Genomic DNA, 17,773 nt, shown 5'->3' on the forward strand with positions numbered 1-17,773 from the left:
AGAGAAATACATACTAAACAACAGAGAGGCAAAATGGATACAAAGCATAAAGAGACCAGACACAAGTAGCCAGAGCCACAGATAAACTGGTGGAAAGACTGAAGGATTGTAAATAGGCAGAAATGTCTTGAGGAGAAGGATTTGGAGACATGAGGCTGAATCACTACAGGTGTGGATGAGAATGAAAAATCGTATAGATGCAAGAATCAGGTAGTTAGATAGATGGAAATTAGACAGTTTCACACAGGAAAGAGGCAAATACTGTGTGAAAGCTTTCAATAATGTCTTTGAAAGAATTAATCAAATAGAAGAGGAGTAGATTAATCTGTCAAGAACACAAGCCTATACCTATGGCACATATCTGATTGATTAAAATGAAATGTGCAGAAAGTCACAGATTTGCAAATCTTAAATTATGCCCACTAATATTTACAGAAATTTTAATTGGTAAACCTGTCTGAGAAGAAGCCTATCACAGTGTGTTTCATCTCTAGCTAGTAGCACTGATGTTAGAATAAAAAAACAGGTAATACTAGAATTTTTATCTTGTTTTCCCTGCCGGTGCCCTCACACCCTTCTGAAATAAAAATCATTTCTCACCTTAGGCTCTGGAAGAACAAATCCATAATGTTCACAAACACCAAAGTCCTTGAGGCAGATCTCTGAGACAGATGGCCCTCTGAGAGGCTCCATGGCAAGCAGCACTTATGAAAGGCTCTCGAGAGGCTTGGGCATTATAAAGAGGATCCTGTAGGCTGTCTTGTGAGAGCTCATTGGACGATACAAATGAGCTGTGGGAAAGCACTTCACTTTTTCTGTGGCTGTGTTTTCCCCTTTATTCGAATTCTCTCTATGTCTCTTTAAACATGTGCTGTTCAAGAGACACCTGTAACAGGCCTTCACAAGAGGTTGAAAACTTCTAGGCCTGGTTAAAAAAAAAAACAACAAAAACATCACAACAGAACATGCTATAATATAAACATATTTCATACACTCAAACTAACAAGTTATACTGTATATGAAGTTGTATTTTACCTGTGAACTTTGTTGTCTCAATGATCAGTGCTATACAAAAATAAATAGAATTGAAGTACTTCCTTCCTGAGATCACTGATTTCTCCTAGAAATGTAAAACAAACTCAGTTTCACAGTTTTACTTACACAGTTAACATGAATAAAAATATTTAACCACAGAAGCAGTACAGAACAAAGGCTGAGAACCTATGAAATTGCTTTATTATTGTATTTAATTTTTTTAATCTAACATTTCTTTAAGTTGTTTAAAGCCGACAAACTGAAGAAATTGGTTGTGGGTGCTTTAGGAAGTAGTCCTGTGGGCGTAGCCTTGATATTAATTAGCATATTAATTCTGTTAGACCTCAGTGCAGCATTTGACACAGTTAGACATGACATCCTACTGTCCAGAATGGAGAACATGCTGGGTATCTCTGGCACTGCCCTCCAGTGGTTCAAGTCCTATCTGACTGATAGGCAAGAGTTTGTTAGTCTTGGCAACAGCAGATCCAGCTCAGCGCCAGTCACACAAGGAGTCCCTCAGGGCTCTGTCCTCGGTCCTCTGCTTTTCTGTATTTATATGCTTCCCCTTGGCCATATTATCCGTAGTTATGGATTGGGTTATCATTTTTATGCAGATGATACTCAGCTCTACTTCAATGTTAAAAGTGGAACTTCATCAGAGCTTTCTCAGCTCACAACCTGCCTTAGTGAAATTAAAACCTGGATGGAGCAGAACTCTTTAAAATTAAATTGCAATAAAACTGAACTCCTGCAAATTGGGACTAAAATGCAACTTAATAAAATGAGCTCCTTCCCAGTCCATCTTGGCAGTGATCTCATCAGACCTGCCTCTACTGTAAAAAATCTTGGTGTCATTTTTGATTCCTCCCTCACTTATTCCGCCCACATAAATCACATTAAGAAACTTTCTTACTTTCACCTCCGTAACATATCCCGTGTTCGCTCCTTCCTCTCCTTCTCTAATGCTGAGAAACTTGTCCATGCTTTTATCACATCACGCATAGATTATTGTAATTCCGTACTGGCAGGTGCCCCTTCTAATCTTATATCACAGCTCCAGCTTATTCAAAACTCAGCTGCAAGAGTCCTTACTTGAACCAGCAGCAGCGAGCACATCACACCCATCCTGCTCCGTCTTCACTGGCTCCCTGTGTCCTACAGAATCGAATATAAAATCCTACTAATAACCTACAAAGCTTTAAATAACCTCGCACCAAACTACATCAGTGACCTTCTCCATCACTATGTGCCTGCCCGCCCACTAAGGTCCTCTGATTCTGGTAATCTTGTAGTGCCCCTCACTAATCTACACTCCATGGGTGACAGGGCCTTCAGCTGTATAGCGCCCAGACTCTGGAATGACCTACCAAAATTAATCAGGTCAGCTGACTCCATGAATTCTTTTAAAAAACAACTCAAAACTCATCTGTTCAGGAAGGCTTTTAGCTCTACTTGACTTTATTACCCTTCTTTCAGTTTACTTCTCTGTCAAGATGCTCATGTAACCTGTGTGTGTGTGTGCTAGACCATCAATTATGTTGTCTGTTTTTTTTTCAGAATTTACTGTGTTAATCTTCTTTATTTATTTATCTGGTTTGTACAATGCTATATACTGTATATTCTGCCGTTCTTTATTTATTCTGTAAGTGCCTTGAGCATGGGAAAGGCGCTATATAAATAAAATGTATTATTATTATTATTATTATTATTATTATTAATGATGGATCTCACTGCCATTCACATTTAATGAGTTGTCCATAGATGTATGTTCTCGCTTTGTCCTTAGATCCATGTGACTACAGGCAGCCAAAAGGCATAAGGTACAAGGTAGGAACCAACCCAGAATGGGATACCAACCCATGGTGCACTCACTTTAACATTCATTCATCCATCCATCCATTTTCCAACTTGCTGAATCCGAACACAGGGTCACGGGGGTCTGCTGGAGCCAATCCCAGCCAACACAGGGCACAAGGCAAGAACCAATCCCGGGCAGGGTGCCAACCCACTGCAGCATTCATTCAGATAACTTTCATTAAATATGTTAATTACTTATTGATATTACAATAATTTGTGTATATTTGAACTATCTTTAGAAATTGTGTAGGGTCATTTCACTCAGTACACATTGCTCAACTATTGCTCAAGAAAAAGTCATCATGACTTTTGATAGCTGCCACTGACAGAAAGGAAACAGAAACTTAGTTTTATTTCCATTCATTGATTGCCTTTAAGGACAAAAGCAGAAATACTGTGATGTGTTGGTCCACAGCCGAAATAAAAATCAACTCATCACAGTCCATCCATTTTCCAACCCGCTGAATCTGAACACAGGGTCACGGGGGTCTGCTGGAGCCAATCCCAGCCAACATAGGGCACAAGGCAGGAACCAATCCCGGGCAGGGTGCCAACCCATCACAGGACACACACACACCAGGGCCAATTTAGAATCGCCAATCCACCTAACCTGCATGTCTTTGGACTGTGGGAGTAAACCAGAGCGCCTGGAGGAAACCCACGCAGACACGGGGAGAACATGCTAACTCTGGGAAGCAAACCTGGGTCTCCTAACTGCGAGGCAGCAGCGCTACCACTGCGCCACCGTGCCGCCCTACTCATCACAGTCTTCTGATATTTAAGGCCAGTGAAATAGAAAATGAGAATAATAGGCAAGTAAATATCTACCCCTACATTTAAGAAGAAGTAGAATCTGAAATGGACTGGTGTCCGGTTCAGGGATTTTTCCTATGTTATGATGAATGATGTCAATATAGACCTGGTTTTCTGTGACCCTGAATTGGATTAGGCATTCTTAAAAACTTTAAATAAAATTAAAAGTAATGAATAGCTAATAAATTATTATAACATCCACCCATTTGAGTTTTTAAAATTCATTTAATTCAAATCTGTATCACAAGAGGCCTGAGCCTTGGAATCAACCCTGGGTGGATAACTAATCCATTGAAGGATAGATGTGCCTTTAGAGTTAACCAGCAGTCATACCACCTTCATTTCAGAATTAATAATCCACCTGAAGCTAAACATTGTTTTGCCCAGCCAGTACGTTTATGGAAGACCATCTAGAAAAGTGTGGGCTAATGCTGGAAGAAGTGTTGGTGAGGCCATCAGAGAGCGCTTACCCTTTGGACTATGTGTGAATCCCAGTGCAGTGAGAGGGACACTATACTGTAAAAATTGATGCCATCTTTTGGATGAGACTTAAAATTGAGGTCCCGACTCTTTGTTGTCATAAAAAAATCCTGGGGCATCCTTCTAAACGAATTGGATGTATCCCAATATCCTGGCTAAAATGTCCACCATGGCCTGGTCATACTGGCCCCTGATCATCCTCTGTCTCTTATTGGCTAACTACCTCCCTCATCCCTCCACTATCCAATAGGTAATGTGTGGTCAGTGTACTGGAGCCAGAATGGCTTCTGTATCATCATTCAGATGGATCATACACATTAGTGGTGGTTGAAGTGATTTCAGTTGTCTACGCAAAGTGCTTTGAGTTGGTTAGAAAAGCTCTATATAAATGTAAGCAATTATTATTACTACTAGCTAGAATATCCTGCAGCTCTGCAACATGTGGAAAGAAAACTGGGAAACACACACACGCACACAGGGAAAATATGTAAACTGCATGCAGATAGTGACCAGAGTTACATTTAAATGCATTCTCCAGAATGTGTGAGGCAGCAACAGTAACCACTAGACCTACATGCCAGCCTACTAATATTCTTCCAAAAAAAGGGTTTGCCTTATTTAAAGCACCAATGGATGTTTAACATGTTTAGCTCTCTACAAAGTCTACAGAAACCATTAATAAATACCAAATAATATAGTAATTGGTATTTAGAATAGGGTTGCATGTTTTATATACTGTATAGTAGCAAGCTGGTTAGTACAACTGCTTCACAGTCATGAGCTCAGTTACAGACATGACCATAAATCTGCTTTCTGTGTATACATTATGTTTGAATAGCACAGCTAGCATGGCAGGAGTGAGCAAGTGTGTGTAAGTCATAGTTATGGAGTTTGCATCTTGAAATGGTTGCTTAACTCACTGCAACACTCTAATGGAAGGAAATTCATTCAGGCAATGGGCTGATGGATAGATGACACAATGGTAAGTACAGGTGTTGTCTAGATTCAATACCAGACTTAGTTATTATTCATGTGCACTTCCTGTGCCCACTTACACATGCTGTGGCCAGAACAAACTCTTTGTCTTAACAACTCTTTATTGCTTATTAAAATTGGTTTATTGGTGGCGTATTTTATCTACTGGGTAAATTATTTGAACTAGATTAAAGATGGATGGCACAGCGGTGCAGAGGTTAGCACTGCAGTCTCATAGCTCCAGAGGACTGTATTGTGGAGTTAATATGTTGTCCCTGTGTCCATTGGGTTATCTATCCAACTTTAAAAATGTGGGTGTTTGGTTTATTAGGGATTCTAAATCGAAGCATAATAGTTAGTCAAATTAAAGCATAATTTGGCTCGAAATTTAACTTCCCCTTTATTTTTCATTAGTGGCAACTAATAACGAGAATGATCTGACTAAAGGTTTTAAATTTCATTACATTTGACTGTGATGGAACTTCACTTTGACTGCATGTCATAGTCATAATCTCTCCTCACTTGTACTGCACTCAGCCAGCTCTACTTTCCAATATTCTCTTTTAAATTACTTTTGCACAATGTCTGGTCCCATGAGAACACAAAGGCATACTGTAAAGCTTAAAACTCCATATTGTCTATGATATTTCTTTATTTACTTGCACTCATTTTCATTTAACATATACAGTATCAGGCCAAATCTGAATTCTCTGTAAACAATCCTGGAGCCCCCTCATGGTTTCATTTTTTCTTGCCCACCAATTTCTTCTTGTAATTACACTCCACTGATAATTAAACAAGCCATCATTTCCCATTTTATCAAATTTTGTGAGTTTCTCCAAAAACTACAAACTGGTTATGCTAAATGATTACTGGAGGAAGCAAGCATTTTTGTGCTTTAGATATTGAAGAATTCATTCTTTCTATCTTGCTGTTAAATATTTTGTTCTTTGTTATTGTTCAGGCTATTTAAGCCATCATTTGCTTATACTGGGAAGTACACAAGTGCAAAACAATGAAGTAGCTGGTGCCCTTCAGCAATCAGTTTTATTTGTACTTTTATCTACTTTCTTGTCTTGTAAATGTCATCATTGGGTACATCTAAAAGAGTAGACTCCACTGGAAAAAGTAAATTGAAAGGAAAATGACAAAACAGAGATAAGCATTTGCATCTATGGCAAAGTTCTTAATTTCTTGTAAAAGTAAATCTCACAAAACTGCACTATTCAAAATACAGAATAAGAGAAAGACAAAAGTCAAGTAATTAAACAAAGAGATTATTTTTTATAGGCGGAACAAAATGACCTAATATTTCATGTGATTAATATGTCACATGGCCAGCAACAGTTATAGGAACTAGTTAACAATATGGTCATGAGCAGGCAAAAAATCAACACAAAATGCTTGTGGTTGTGTTATAACAATAAACAAAATGCATTTGCTTGGATTTATATATATAAAATGCTATGTTTTGTGTCTGTATTTAACACGATTTCTCAAGAATTACTGGGGCCACAACCTATATCTTGGTCTTAATCAAAAGCTTATCAGATGACACATGCTGATGAAGCACAATATGTGGTTTGCTGAAAGTTATTAGGGGTCAAAGAGAAAAAAAATTAGAGCAGCAACATCTGCTGTGCATGAGGCACATTGGCGAGGCCAATCACATGATACAAAAAAGAGGAGCGACAGCCCCCGCCTCCGCTGTGCACAGCCTGCTAGTACTTATGCCAGCATGTGGCACTGCTTACAGGAAAAGAACTGTGGCAAGTTCTGCTGACCTTGAAACACATTGCACAGGCCGACTGATCATTGGCATTACAAATGCTAGTCATACACTACAAGCACAACAGGAAGAGCTGGCTTCCCCTTCCATATTATAGTCCTTCAGGACCTTCACATGGTCAGCAGTCGCACAATCATGCAATATGGCTCACAAGTAAAGGACAGGGGCACAAGTATGTGGCATGTTCGTCAGGAGAAGAGCAAGTGACAAGAGAGATTTGTGGAGATTTGAGTGTTACTAGTAACAATAAAAAAATAAAATATACAATGGGAAGGTCACATACAACAATTCCAGAAATGAAGCAATATGTTTATATGTGTAAAAAATCACATTTATTACAACACACAAATTGAAACTTCAGCAAAACTGCCTGGTTTACTATGTTACAGTTGTGTACTAAATATCGTTGTTAGGAAGTGAAACAGTTCTGGTTAATGATGGCAAAATCTAATTTCTTTTTACCTACTGAAGCTGATTCAGATGTGCAGGTACCATTTATACAGTTAACATATTACTTGGTGTTTTTTTTTGTTATTTTTCATTAATAATACATTGTCGGTTGAGTAAGTAGACGTAAAATGTTTTTAAGTGAAGAACCACACATCACTACCAAATGTACAAGCAATCTTGGTTATGTTAGTCACTAAAATTGAATCAAGAACTGCTGCATTAAAAACACCTAGAGCACTTCCACAGTCATAGGCTTCATTCACAGATATGTTCTTTACCCTGTTATTTGATTAAATTCTAAAATTCTGACATTACCAAGCATGAGTGCCATTGTACATTGTAAAATTGTTTTTTTAATGTCCGTTTTTGTGCAATACATTACTATTCACAACAGCTGTATATAACATTACTAGACAAAGAGCCTGTTTCGACAACGTAAGATGAAACGGGCACAAGTTTGTGTCAGCAGTGTATGAAGAACAAATGATAAGTAACGAAGAAGTTGTTTTGTAATGATTGTAGCCCGCTTTACTCATTACTGTACAGGCTTGTACTGCTAGTTGATGAATTTTCCAGGCCTATAGTATAATATTGAATGATGAATGTTCCAGGACAATATGGAATAGTAATAAGTACAAGCACCACAAACCTGATATAGGTGTATTGAATGAATGCGTAATTGAATCAGAATGCGTAATTAGGCCTTGAGCTGTAGTCGAAATCGCCTTTCAGGCCTCTAGAGCTTTAATCGAAGTCGCCTTTCTCTTCGAATTTTTGCGGCCGTAAATCCACCGCCTGCCGCGATGTTGGGGTTGGATGTCGGTCTCGTAAGATTTTTTGGGCAGCTGTGCAGAAGGCGACTGTGCATTCGGCTTCGGACGGACATGAGTGAGGAGGCAGGCGAATTATGTATTAAGATGATAGTGTCTATAACTGAGCGACAGACCACGAGATCCCAAGAGGTAACAGGTGAACTCCTTTTAAGGAACAAAAAGAAAGAAAATAACAGGGGCACTGAGGAGGAACAAAAATATCAGCTGCAATAACCCAAGGTTGCTCTCTCAAAGAGAATTTTATGCATTTTACACAGAAGCTGTGCCACAGTCAAAGGCAAAGTCCATATGGGAACCCTCATTTTGGTGGTTGTTCTGGTTTATAGTGCTGGGTCCAGAAGGGGTAAGGTGGTTCTGAAACTTGAAAGGTGAGATCAGGTATCCTCACATGGCAGCATTTCAGAGTTGCAAGTGAAAGAGAAGAAAATGTGCATGTTAGTGCCCCCTCTCATCCTGGAGTGGTATTGCTTATGTCAGTTGAGCCTTGAAGGTGATTCCCAGGAGCATGAGTGTGACAGTCTCATATATTGTATTTGGTCTTGTATGACTATGGAGAAAGTTCCTAGCTGCTGAGTTGTTAGGTAATAAAGTTCTAGTTCAAGTCCAAGTTCAAACTGGTATTATTAGTAGACATGAAAATGGAAACCTTAAAAAGTTTCTGTCCTTGCTTGATTCACTAGGTTTTTGTTCCAAATGAAGAAAGGTCCAATGTAATTATTCCTTAAAGTATTGGTATTTGAAAGATACTGATTTCTCCAGTAGTTTTAGCTCATAATGAATTGTACTGCATGTGCATCTGTCCTTAGCAATAAAAACACGGGATAAAACCAAACATCGTAATATCTGGATTGTAAAAGTTCTTTACAATTAATTGTGAGAAACATAACTTTTATTTTTGAGATCAATATAGATCAACTTATAAATAAACACAACTTGTCATAAACATATTTTAAATAAGAGTGTGCATTTAGAGGAAACAGCTTTAGAAAATGCTTCAGTTATGGTTCAAGTTAATTTTTTTTATATTTAATACTTTTGTTGTTAATCTTTTGTTAATTTTGTTTATGATTTTCCTTTAGTTAAAATTGTGTTTTTCTTTAATTATTTAATTTGTATGTATTGTAATTCTATGTTCTTTGTAGTCATTCTTTGTGTTTTGTGGGTTGAACCCCCAAGAGGTGGAGCCACCTTGATGTCACTGCTGAAGGACCCTCAGCCTTTATATTCTGAACATGACAGCAGATCCTTTAGTGGTTTGTTGACGTACAAAGAGTGCATTATTTAGTGCATGCATTGATCTTCTGTTTTCTGGGTTTATTGCTTCTTTTTTAGGTTTTTTATTCTTTGATTATGGACTTGGAGTGGTTGCTGTGGATTAGCCTTTTAGGTATACCTTTCTTGTGTCTTTCTTGTCTTTGTTGGCACGCATGTCAACTAGCATTTAGCATAGAATTTTACAGAATACTTGGGAAATGGCTGTAGTCAGTTGGTTAGGCCACCAAGAGTTGGACTTAGGCTTTCTAAAGGACATGAGCATTCTAAGGTTCATTTTCATATCAGATAATGAGAGAGAGAGAAGTTAGGAGCACATGCTGATACAGCGTATTCCCACACTCACCACACGACAAACCAACTCAGGATCCCAGATTAGGACCCCAGTGTAGCCATGCAACAGGTGACACCTCAGCACCACACTAGTTCAGATGGAGTTGAACAGTGTGAGGTTTTCTATGGTGGCTGGAGTGCCAATTCTGCAACCAACCCCCAGGTTTTTCCCTGCAGGTTGGAGGGCCTACATGCAGGACTGGAAGCAGATTAACGTCATACCCAAGACGGAGCAATTGCAGGTTAAGGGCCTTGCTCAAGGACCCAATAGAGCAGAGTCCCTTTTGGCATTTACGGGGTTCAAACCAGCAATCTTCCGATTGCCAGTGCAGATCCCTAGCCTCAGAGCTGCCTATCAGATAATGCCATCAGAATTTTTATTTTCTGCCAAATGCCTACAGTATATCTAATGAATTCTTACTTTCTGTAATTCAAACATTAAAAGCAGAATAATGATAGAACATTTGCTTTTTTGATCAAATTATGTCTAGACTTGTTTCTGCACAAAAATGTTAATCTGAAAATGTTTATGTAATAATAAAAAAAACTACAATTTTTCTGTTTACATTTATTTTAAAAGAAATGGTTGCCAATAGATCTGACCTATACTGTGCACATGGTGATCTATTGTTCCATCCATCCATCCATTATCCAACCCGCTATATCCTAACTACATGGTCACGGAGGTCTGCTGGAGCCAATCCCAGCCAACACAGGGTGCAAGGCAGGAAACAAACCCTGGGCAGGGCGTCAGCCCACCGCAGGGCGTGCACACACACACAGCACACACCAAGCACACACTAGGGACAATTTAGAATTGCCAATGCACCTAACCTGCATGTCTTTGGACTGTAGGAGGAAACCGGAGTACCCGGAGGAAACCCACGCAGATACAGGGAGAACATGCAAACTCCACGCAGGGAGCACCCTGGAAGCGAACCCAGGTCTCCTAACTGCGAGGCTCCGCCCTGATCTATTCTTACCATACATAATTTCTAGACCTATGCATATGATTTGAATGTGTCATTTCAGAATTATGCACTCACAAACTGATCTAAATTCAAATAAATTGCTATAGCCGTTCAAGAAAAAATGTGTTTCAAACACATTTATCGTTAATGTCTCCATTGTAAACATCCCATTTGCATTAGATAACATTTACTTGTCATTAAATACACTAATTTGTACAAAGAAAAAATTTTAATTGCTTTGGACTATTTCAAATTTGAACTTCTGCCCATTGCCATGCCTTGCTATTTATACAACATTGGCATCTGTTCTTTGTGTTTTATCAGCTCTGTATTTTTCCCATTGTGGCTCCCATACTACCTATGAGATTACACCACACCACTTTATTATTCTTTTAGGAAACAGAAGTGTCATGCAGTAATGTTTCAGCTTCATCTAGCTTCCATACTCATTTTTCCTTATACTTTTTATCAATTTTCTTTACATTTTACTGCCTGTTGATCTTAATTTATGGGCTTCATTTCCATATCTACTTTTGCTTTAATTGTACCTGATGTTGCATTTACAACTGAACAAAAAAGATAATTTTATATAGCACCTTTCTCTAGTAAACTCCAACTGTAATTTACAAAGAAAGCAACATTATTCAACTGCTTACATCTGTTTTTTTACAACTGGAGAACATGCAGCTTTAAATGACTTGCTCAGGGTCATACAGTGTGGATCAGAGAGAGTAACTGAATGGTGAACCTTTTGGTTTATTCCACATTGCATGCTACTTTATAACTATTCACCAAGAAATGCTGTTTACTTTTGATTGCTGTTTTACATATAAACTGGGTCATGTGTGTAAGTCCAAGGGTAATTTACTGATACAAAGAATCAGTCCTATTGCTAAAGAACAGAAGTTTCCTTCTGTGAGCAGGCTTCCAGTCATTGATGCAAATCAAATAATAACGAGCAAACAAAACTTTATTCCTGCATTACACATTTGCTAATTAAATTAACATAAACTTGTTTGGCTATTAACGTTGGTAATCATTTGAATATCTCAATAAATTATGTATTTTTTTGTTGGCAGGCAAAACCTTCACAAACCTGTTTAATGTTGTACAGCTTCCACCACTAATGCCAGCCTAACTGGGCTTAAATGAAATTGCAAGATATGCAACATAACAGCAATAACTTTGGCAACTGTTATATTTAGTTGTGGATATATAGCATTAAAGTAAATGAATAGCATTAGGAAACAATGCCTAAATGATGCATTTAAATGAAATATATAAATAAATAGAATTATTGTACTAATATGACCTACATTCTACCTTGTTTGAACTCAACCAATATAATACAAACAAATGTTTACAACAAACATTTTCATTTAAATATAACTATTTTACTTAACATAGTCCTTTTGTGCAGGCTGAAGTTTGTAGCATACTATGCTTTACAAATAATTAAACCAACCTTATATATAACCAGCTGTACATTGAATAGTACCCCACATTACAGTTCAACTTGTAAAGCAAAAGAAAAACATTGAAGAATATAAATATCATAGACATAATTGTAAAAAAAGGATAAATAATGATAACCCACTAATAAATAAAGGATAAATATGGGATAAAGGAATCAAGTACCATATGAATACTATCAAACACATATATCACTTGGTGCATGGCTCATCATATAACCAATCCTGGTATGCAATAAAGCCTTACCATTACATTAATCACACTCAACAGATCACTACAAACAAATTACATACATCCCCCGGGGTGACAGTCCTGATACGTCCATCACCACCAATAAAGTCTAGGAAAATGTCAAATACATCCAATAAGCATGGGGAAACTGTAGCCCTTGTATCTGGAGAACAACCAAAAATCTCAACGTGAATATTGAGATCCTACATGGTCTACTGGATGATATAAACTATTCCAATTTCAGATGTAGGAGGCCAGGGCACATAACAGTATGTTAATTCCAGAAAGAAATATAAGGAAGACTTCTACTGTATATGGATCAGGAATAAAATCTCTAACACATTTCAGAACCATATCAGTCCTTTTATCATGAATCTTCTAATTCAAGTGTGAAACAAAGGCACCTTAAATGTGTTGAACAAAGCCAGATTTTGTTGAACAGGGAAAAAAGAGACAATGAATCAATGATTATATCAAACAATACATACATACTGTACATACATACAGGCTTAGTGTGAAACCCAGTTAAAATAAATTGGGAATTACAAAAAAAATCTGTGTTTCTTGAACAGATTAAACCAGAATTGTGTGATCCGTGAAGCCAAAGATATGGACAAACTCGCTAATCCTGCGTTTTGGAACAGGATCAGGATTTGCCTGTTTCAGAAATAATGATTTGATGAAATCCAGCTCAGTTACTTGGGCAATAATGCTCTAAAAATAGCCTGCAAATAGCAGGTTTAATATGAAGAATTAATGCCTTGAGGCCACAGCAGAGCATCCAGTTATAAGATCAAAGTTCGTACATGTACTGTCAGAAACACTGATCTCAGATGCATTATTTAAGAAACAGAAAAAGTCAAGAAAATGTTGAAAATGTCATGCCCCATCCCAAACAAACAATCGACATAAAAGTGCAACTCCTTTTTCAAATTCTATTCAGAAAAATGTAGCAAGACCTCTTTTTTTCTAAACAGTGACTAGTTAACAAATCATGGCTTTAAGCTCATACCGATGCAAATCATGGACATTTACATTTTTCTTTAAGGGCAATTTTTTTCACAGTATTGTAAATGTCACATATATCAGCAAAGCGATCACAAAAGTGTGCCTAACTTTGAAGCACTCTGCACACTACACACACACGCACATACACGCACACACACACACACACAAAGGTGGTGTTCCCAAAACAGAAATAAATAATCACCATGAAAGAGGAATTTCTCCGACTTGCAGGTAAGGCAATCAAATTTAAGCAACTGTGGCATTTCTGCGCAATTATACAGTAACTGATAATAGACTTGCTGAAGGGACAAGATGCCCACCTTCATCCCCTCTGCAGAGTCCCTCGCCCTTTAAAGAAACACCTCTGAAGACTCCCCTATTCGGTGGGTTACCTACACCTGATATGCTTAATATTGCAGTTTCAGTTTGGGTGTTTTAATATGATTTCTGTGTTGTATTGTAGTTCATTTGGCCAATGGATTTTCTGAAATAAGTACATGTCGATATATCAAATTCATAGTTCAAACATCAATGTGCCCTTTTACGCATTATTAAGATAATATGAGATGTCACACACATAATTACAAATGTTGAGGCCAAATATCTTAGGTCTCCTGTTTAAATAGGGTAAGCTACCATTCAAAGAATGGGCACTGTGAGTCTTCTGTTGCAAGCTAATTTGTATGTGACAGTAATTAACCTTTGCTTTCTTTTAGATGTATTCACTGGACAGTGCAGGGTTCAGTTCAGGCAGGAGATTGTTCCACATCTTCCATAGTAATGACTACAACAACTTCATGTATCCAGAACACTAATTGCCATGGCTCTTAGAATTTTTGATATCATTAACATTGCAAAAATGAAATAGGATGCTTTCTTGAGGGCATACAATGTAAAGTAACATTACCAGGGGTACATTTTGCACAATGCAACAAATTACTACACAAAGTTAACAGGGATTTCACTGATAAACTGCTTTATACATTCATTCTTTCAGTGATACTCCTCCATATCATCTTCCTTTCCTTGGCAGCTGCTGCTTCTGTGGTGTTGCTTCTCTTTTATTGGGTGTGCTGATAATCTTCATGCAATGCCACCAGAACATATTGTTCTACTGGCATGAAGGTTGTCCCCTCTGTTTCTCAGACTTGTAGTCTTTAGTCGATCAACTGTTCAGTGCTTGATCCATAAGGGCTTGTAAATTTTGCCATGAATACACGTTAATCCAGATCAATGTATCTGAAATTGCCTGATCTGATTGAAATTCAATGTTCTGGAACAAGCTAATCCACGGGTATGAAATTGCACCTAAGCAAGCTAGGATTTCTTCTGAGATCCAGGATTAACTAACCTATCTTTCTGAAACTTTAAGAGAGGGGTATGAGGGACCTGTGCAAAGTGCGCTAATTCACAGGGTTTAGTAAACAGAAAGTCAAGTGCAAGAGTCACGGTTAGATGACTGGAGATGAGAGACAGTTGAATTCCAGAATTTTGTAATTATTCAAAAAAAGAACAAACAATTTACAACGATAAACAAATAAGTTAGCAGCACACTGTAAGGTAAAGCAAGATGGCAGAATGAAAAGTCTCTCAGGAACAGGACACCCCTTCCAGTTGAGGGCATGACTTTACTAAACTTTCTGAGAAGAACAGACCCCGGACCTCTGATCTAAAGCGACAGAAACAGGCAAACCGTTTTGGTAAGATGGGCCACTTTTCTTGTCTTAAATGCAGCTACTGTACCAACATATTTCCGGTAGTCGGTTTGTTGATGTTAGCTACAAATGCTGCCTGTATGTGAGCACTATCTGATATATACCTGTTGGCAAATGAGAGGCAGTTAGTTTATATTCTTGTTTTTTGATATTGTCTCTTTTTCCTGATTAATACAATGCTTACTGTATGAAGTGCTTTGTTCTGCAGATTTAAAGCAGCTTTCCGATATTCAGGTGAAGGTAATATTTGGTTGTTCTCCAGATACAAGGGTTACAGTTACCGCATGTCTATTGGATGGATTTAACAATTTTTCTAGACATTATGGGTGGTGATGGACTTTTCGCGACTTTCATCCTGGGGGATGTATACAATTTTTTATAGTAATTTGTTGAGTGTGATTGATGTAATGGTAAATTTTTATTACACACTGGGATTGGTTATATGATGAGCCATGTACCAAATGATGTATAAAAATATCTGATGGCATTCTGAATCCCATAACCCATATTTATCCTTTATTTATTAGAGGGTTATCATTATTTATCACTTCTATACTATAGTGTCAATGATATTTATATTTTGCTGTATTTTTCTTTGACTGTCCAAGTTCAATGTGCAATGCAGATTTACAGTGCCCTCAACTATATTGGCAACCCTTGTAAAAATTAGTAAGAAGGGTTGGAAAAAAATCCGTTTGCTGAAGAACCGTCATCTTGCACTGAAAAATTGAGAAGCATCTGACTTTTAACTGAAACAAGTTAATTCAAAGAAAAACAAAGCCTCGTCAAGAAATAAATATTTTTAACAAAAACACATGTGCTAAAATTGTTGGCACCCTTGGAAATTAATGTGAAACAATGAAACTGAATTGGACATTGTTAAGTTGATTGGAGTGTATAGGAACATTCCAGCTGAAATCAATGACTTCCTGATTAACTGGGATACAAATGTGAGGAGACACAGATCAAATTTCCTTAGCTAACCATCATCATGGCAAAGAAAAGAGAACACTCAATCCAAATGAGGGAGAAGTATGTTGTCCTTCATAACTGAGGGAATGGTTATAAAAAAAATAGCTACTTGCCTGAAAATGCCCATTTCTAGAGTTAGGGCAATAATAAAAAAGTGGTCATCAACTGGAACTGTGACAAACCTGCCTGGAAGAGGATCACTGTTGGGGAATTGCAAGAAAAAATAAAATCATGGGGTTATCAAGTCTCCAGAACCACCATGAAACGGCATCTCCATACCTACAAATTATTTGGAAGGTATGCCAGAAAGAAGCCTTTTCTATTAGTTATCAACAAATGTAAGCACCTGGAGTTTGTAAAATGTTACTACTAATTTGGCTGGAACTGTGTTCTATGGTGTGATGAAACAAAAATGGAAATTTTTGGCAATAAACACACAAAGTAGGTTTGGTTTAAAAAGAAGGATGGCTCTAATGAAAAGAACCTTGTTCCAGCTGTGAAATATGGTGGAAATTCTGTTATGTTGTAGGGCTGTTTTTCCTCCAAAGGCCCTGGAAACATGGCATCATGGATTCCATGAAATATCAGGAGATTTTAAATGAAAACCTGGCTGCCTCTGCCAGGAAACTAAAACTGGGTTGTCATTGGATCTTCCAGCAGGATAAAGATCCGAAACACATGTCAATATCAATCCTGCAATGGTTAACTGATCACAAAGTTCTGCCACGGCCATTTCATTCCCTGACCTGAACCCTACTGAAAACCTGTGGAGTGAGCTAAAGAAGATAGTGCACAGGAGAGGGCCTAGGACCCTGGAGATTATGTAAAGAAGAATGGTCTCAAATGCCATGCTCTGTATTCTCCAACCTTATAAAAGGTTACAAAAAAAGACTCTGTGCTGTTATATTGGCAAGGGGAGGTTGTACAAAGTATTAATTAAATGCAGGGGTGCCAACAATTGTGACACTCGTGTTTTTGTTAAAAATATTTATTTCTTGACGAGGGATTTGTTTTTCTTTGTTGAACTTGTTTCAATTAAATGTCAGATGTTTCTCCTTTTTTAGTGCAAGATGATGGTTCTTCAGCAAACAGTGATTTTTTTCAAACCCTTCTTAATAATTTTTACAAGAGGTGCTAATAATAGTGGAGGGCACTGTATGTTTTATTTAAAGTGTTCTTATTTCTGTTGAATAAACTAGTTCATATTCTTTTATTGCTTGAGGGGCACAGTTGGAGGAAGTTTCTAATTTAATAGTGTTTGAAAAGCTATGTAAGAGCCAATTGGAGATATCTGTGTTACCGACTGTTCAGTGGCATGTTATATGTGAAAGCTTTCCCTTAATATTTTCAGTGTGCAAACAATCTTTAAACAATTCTTCCCAGTTTGGCTTGCAGATAGAGTCTGGGGTCTTGATTGGGTGAACACTAGGAGAAGACTAAGAATGACACACAGTCTATAACAAACAACAGATCGAGGGTAACTTTGACAGTAACTGAGACTCACAGTGGATTTGGGAAGGCATCCAATTAATTAAATGCATACAGTAGAATGACATACAATAT

The 17,773-nt window shown here is 37.7% G+C and overlaps 1 protein-coding gene across 1 annotated transcript in view; it reads right to left on the reverse strand.

Moving 5' to 3' along the window:
- Nucleotides 1-899, reverse strand: part of LOC114653267 (indoleamine 2,3-dioxygenase 2-like) — a 51,194-nt gene extending 50,295 nt beyond the window's left edge. The window contains exon 1 of the mRNA XM_028803475.2: nt 601-899. Within this exon, the coding sequence (XP_028659308.1) occupies nt 601-693 (93 nt within the window). The 5' untranslated portion in view covers nt 694-899. The remainder of the gene's footprint in view (nt 1-600) is intronic.
- Nucleotides 900-17,773: the final 16,874 nt, after the last annotated feature.

This window comes from Erpetoichthys calabaricus, chromosome 1 (assembly GCF_900747795.2).
Source record: "Erpetoichthys calabaricus chromosome 1, fErpCal1.3, whole genome shotgun sequence".
NCBI classification, from domain to species: domain Eukaryota; kingdom Metazoa; phylum Chordata; class Cladistia; order Polypteriformes; family Polypteridae; genus Erpetoichthys; species Erpetoichthys calabaricus.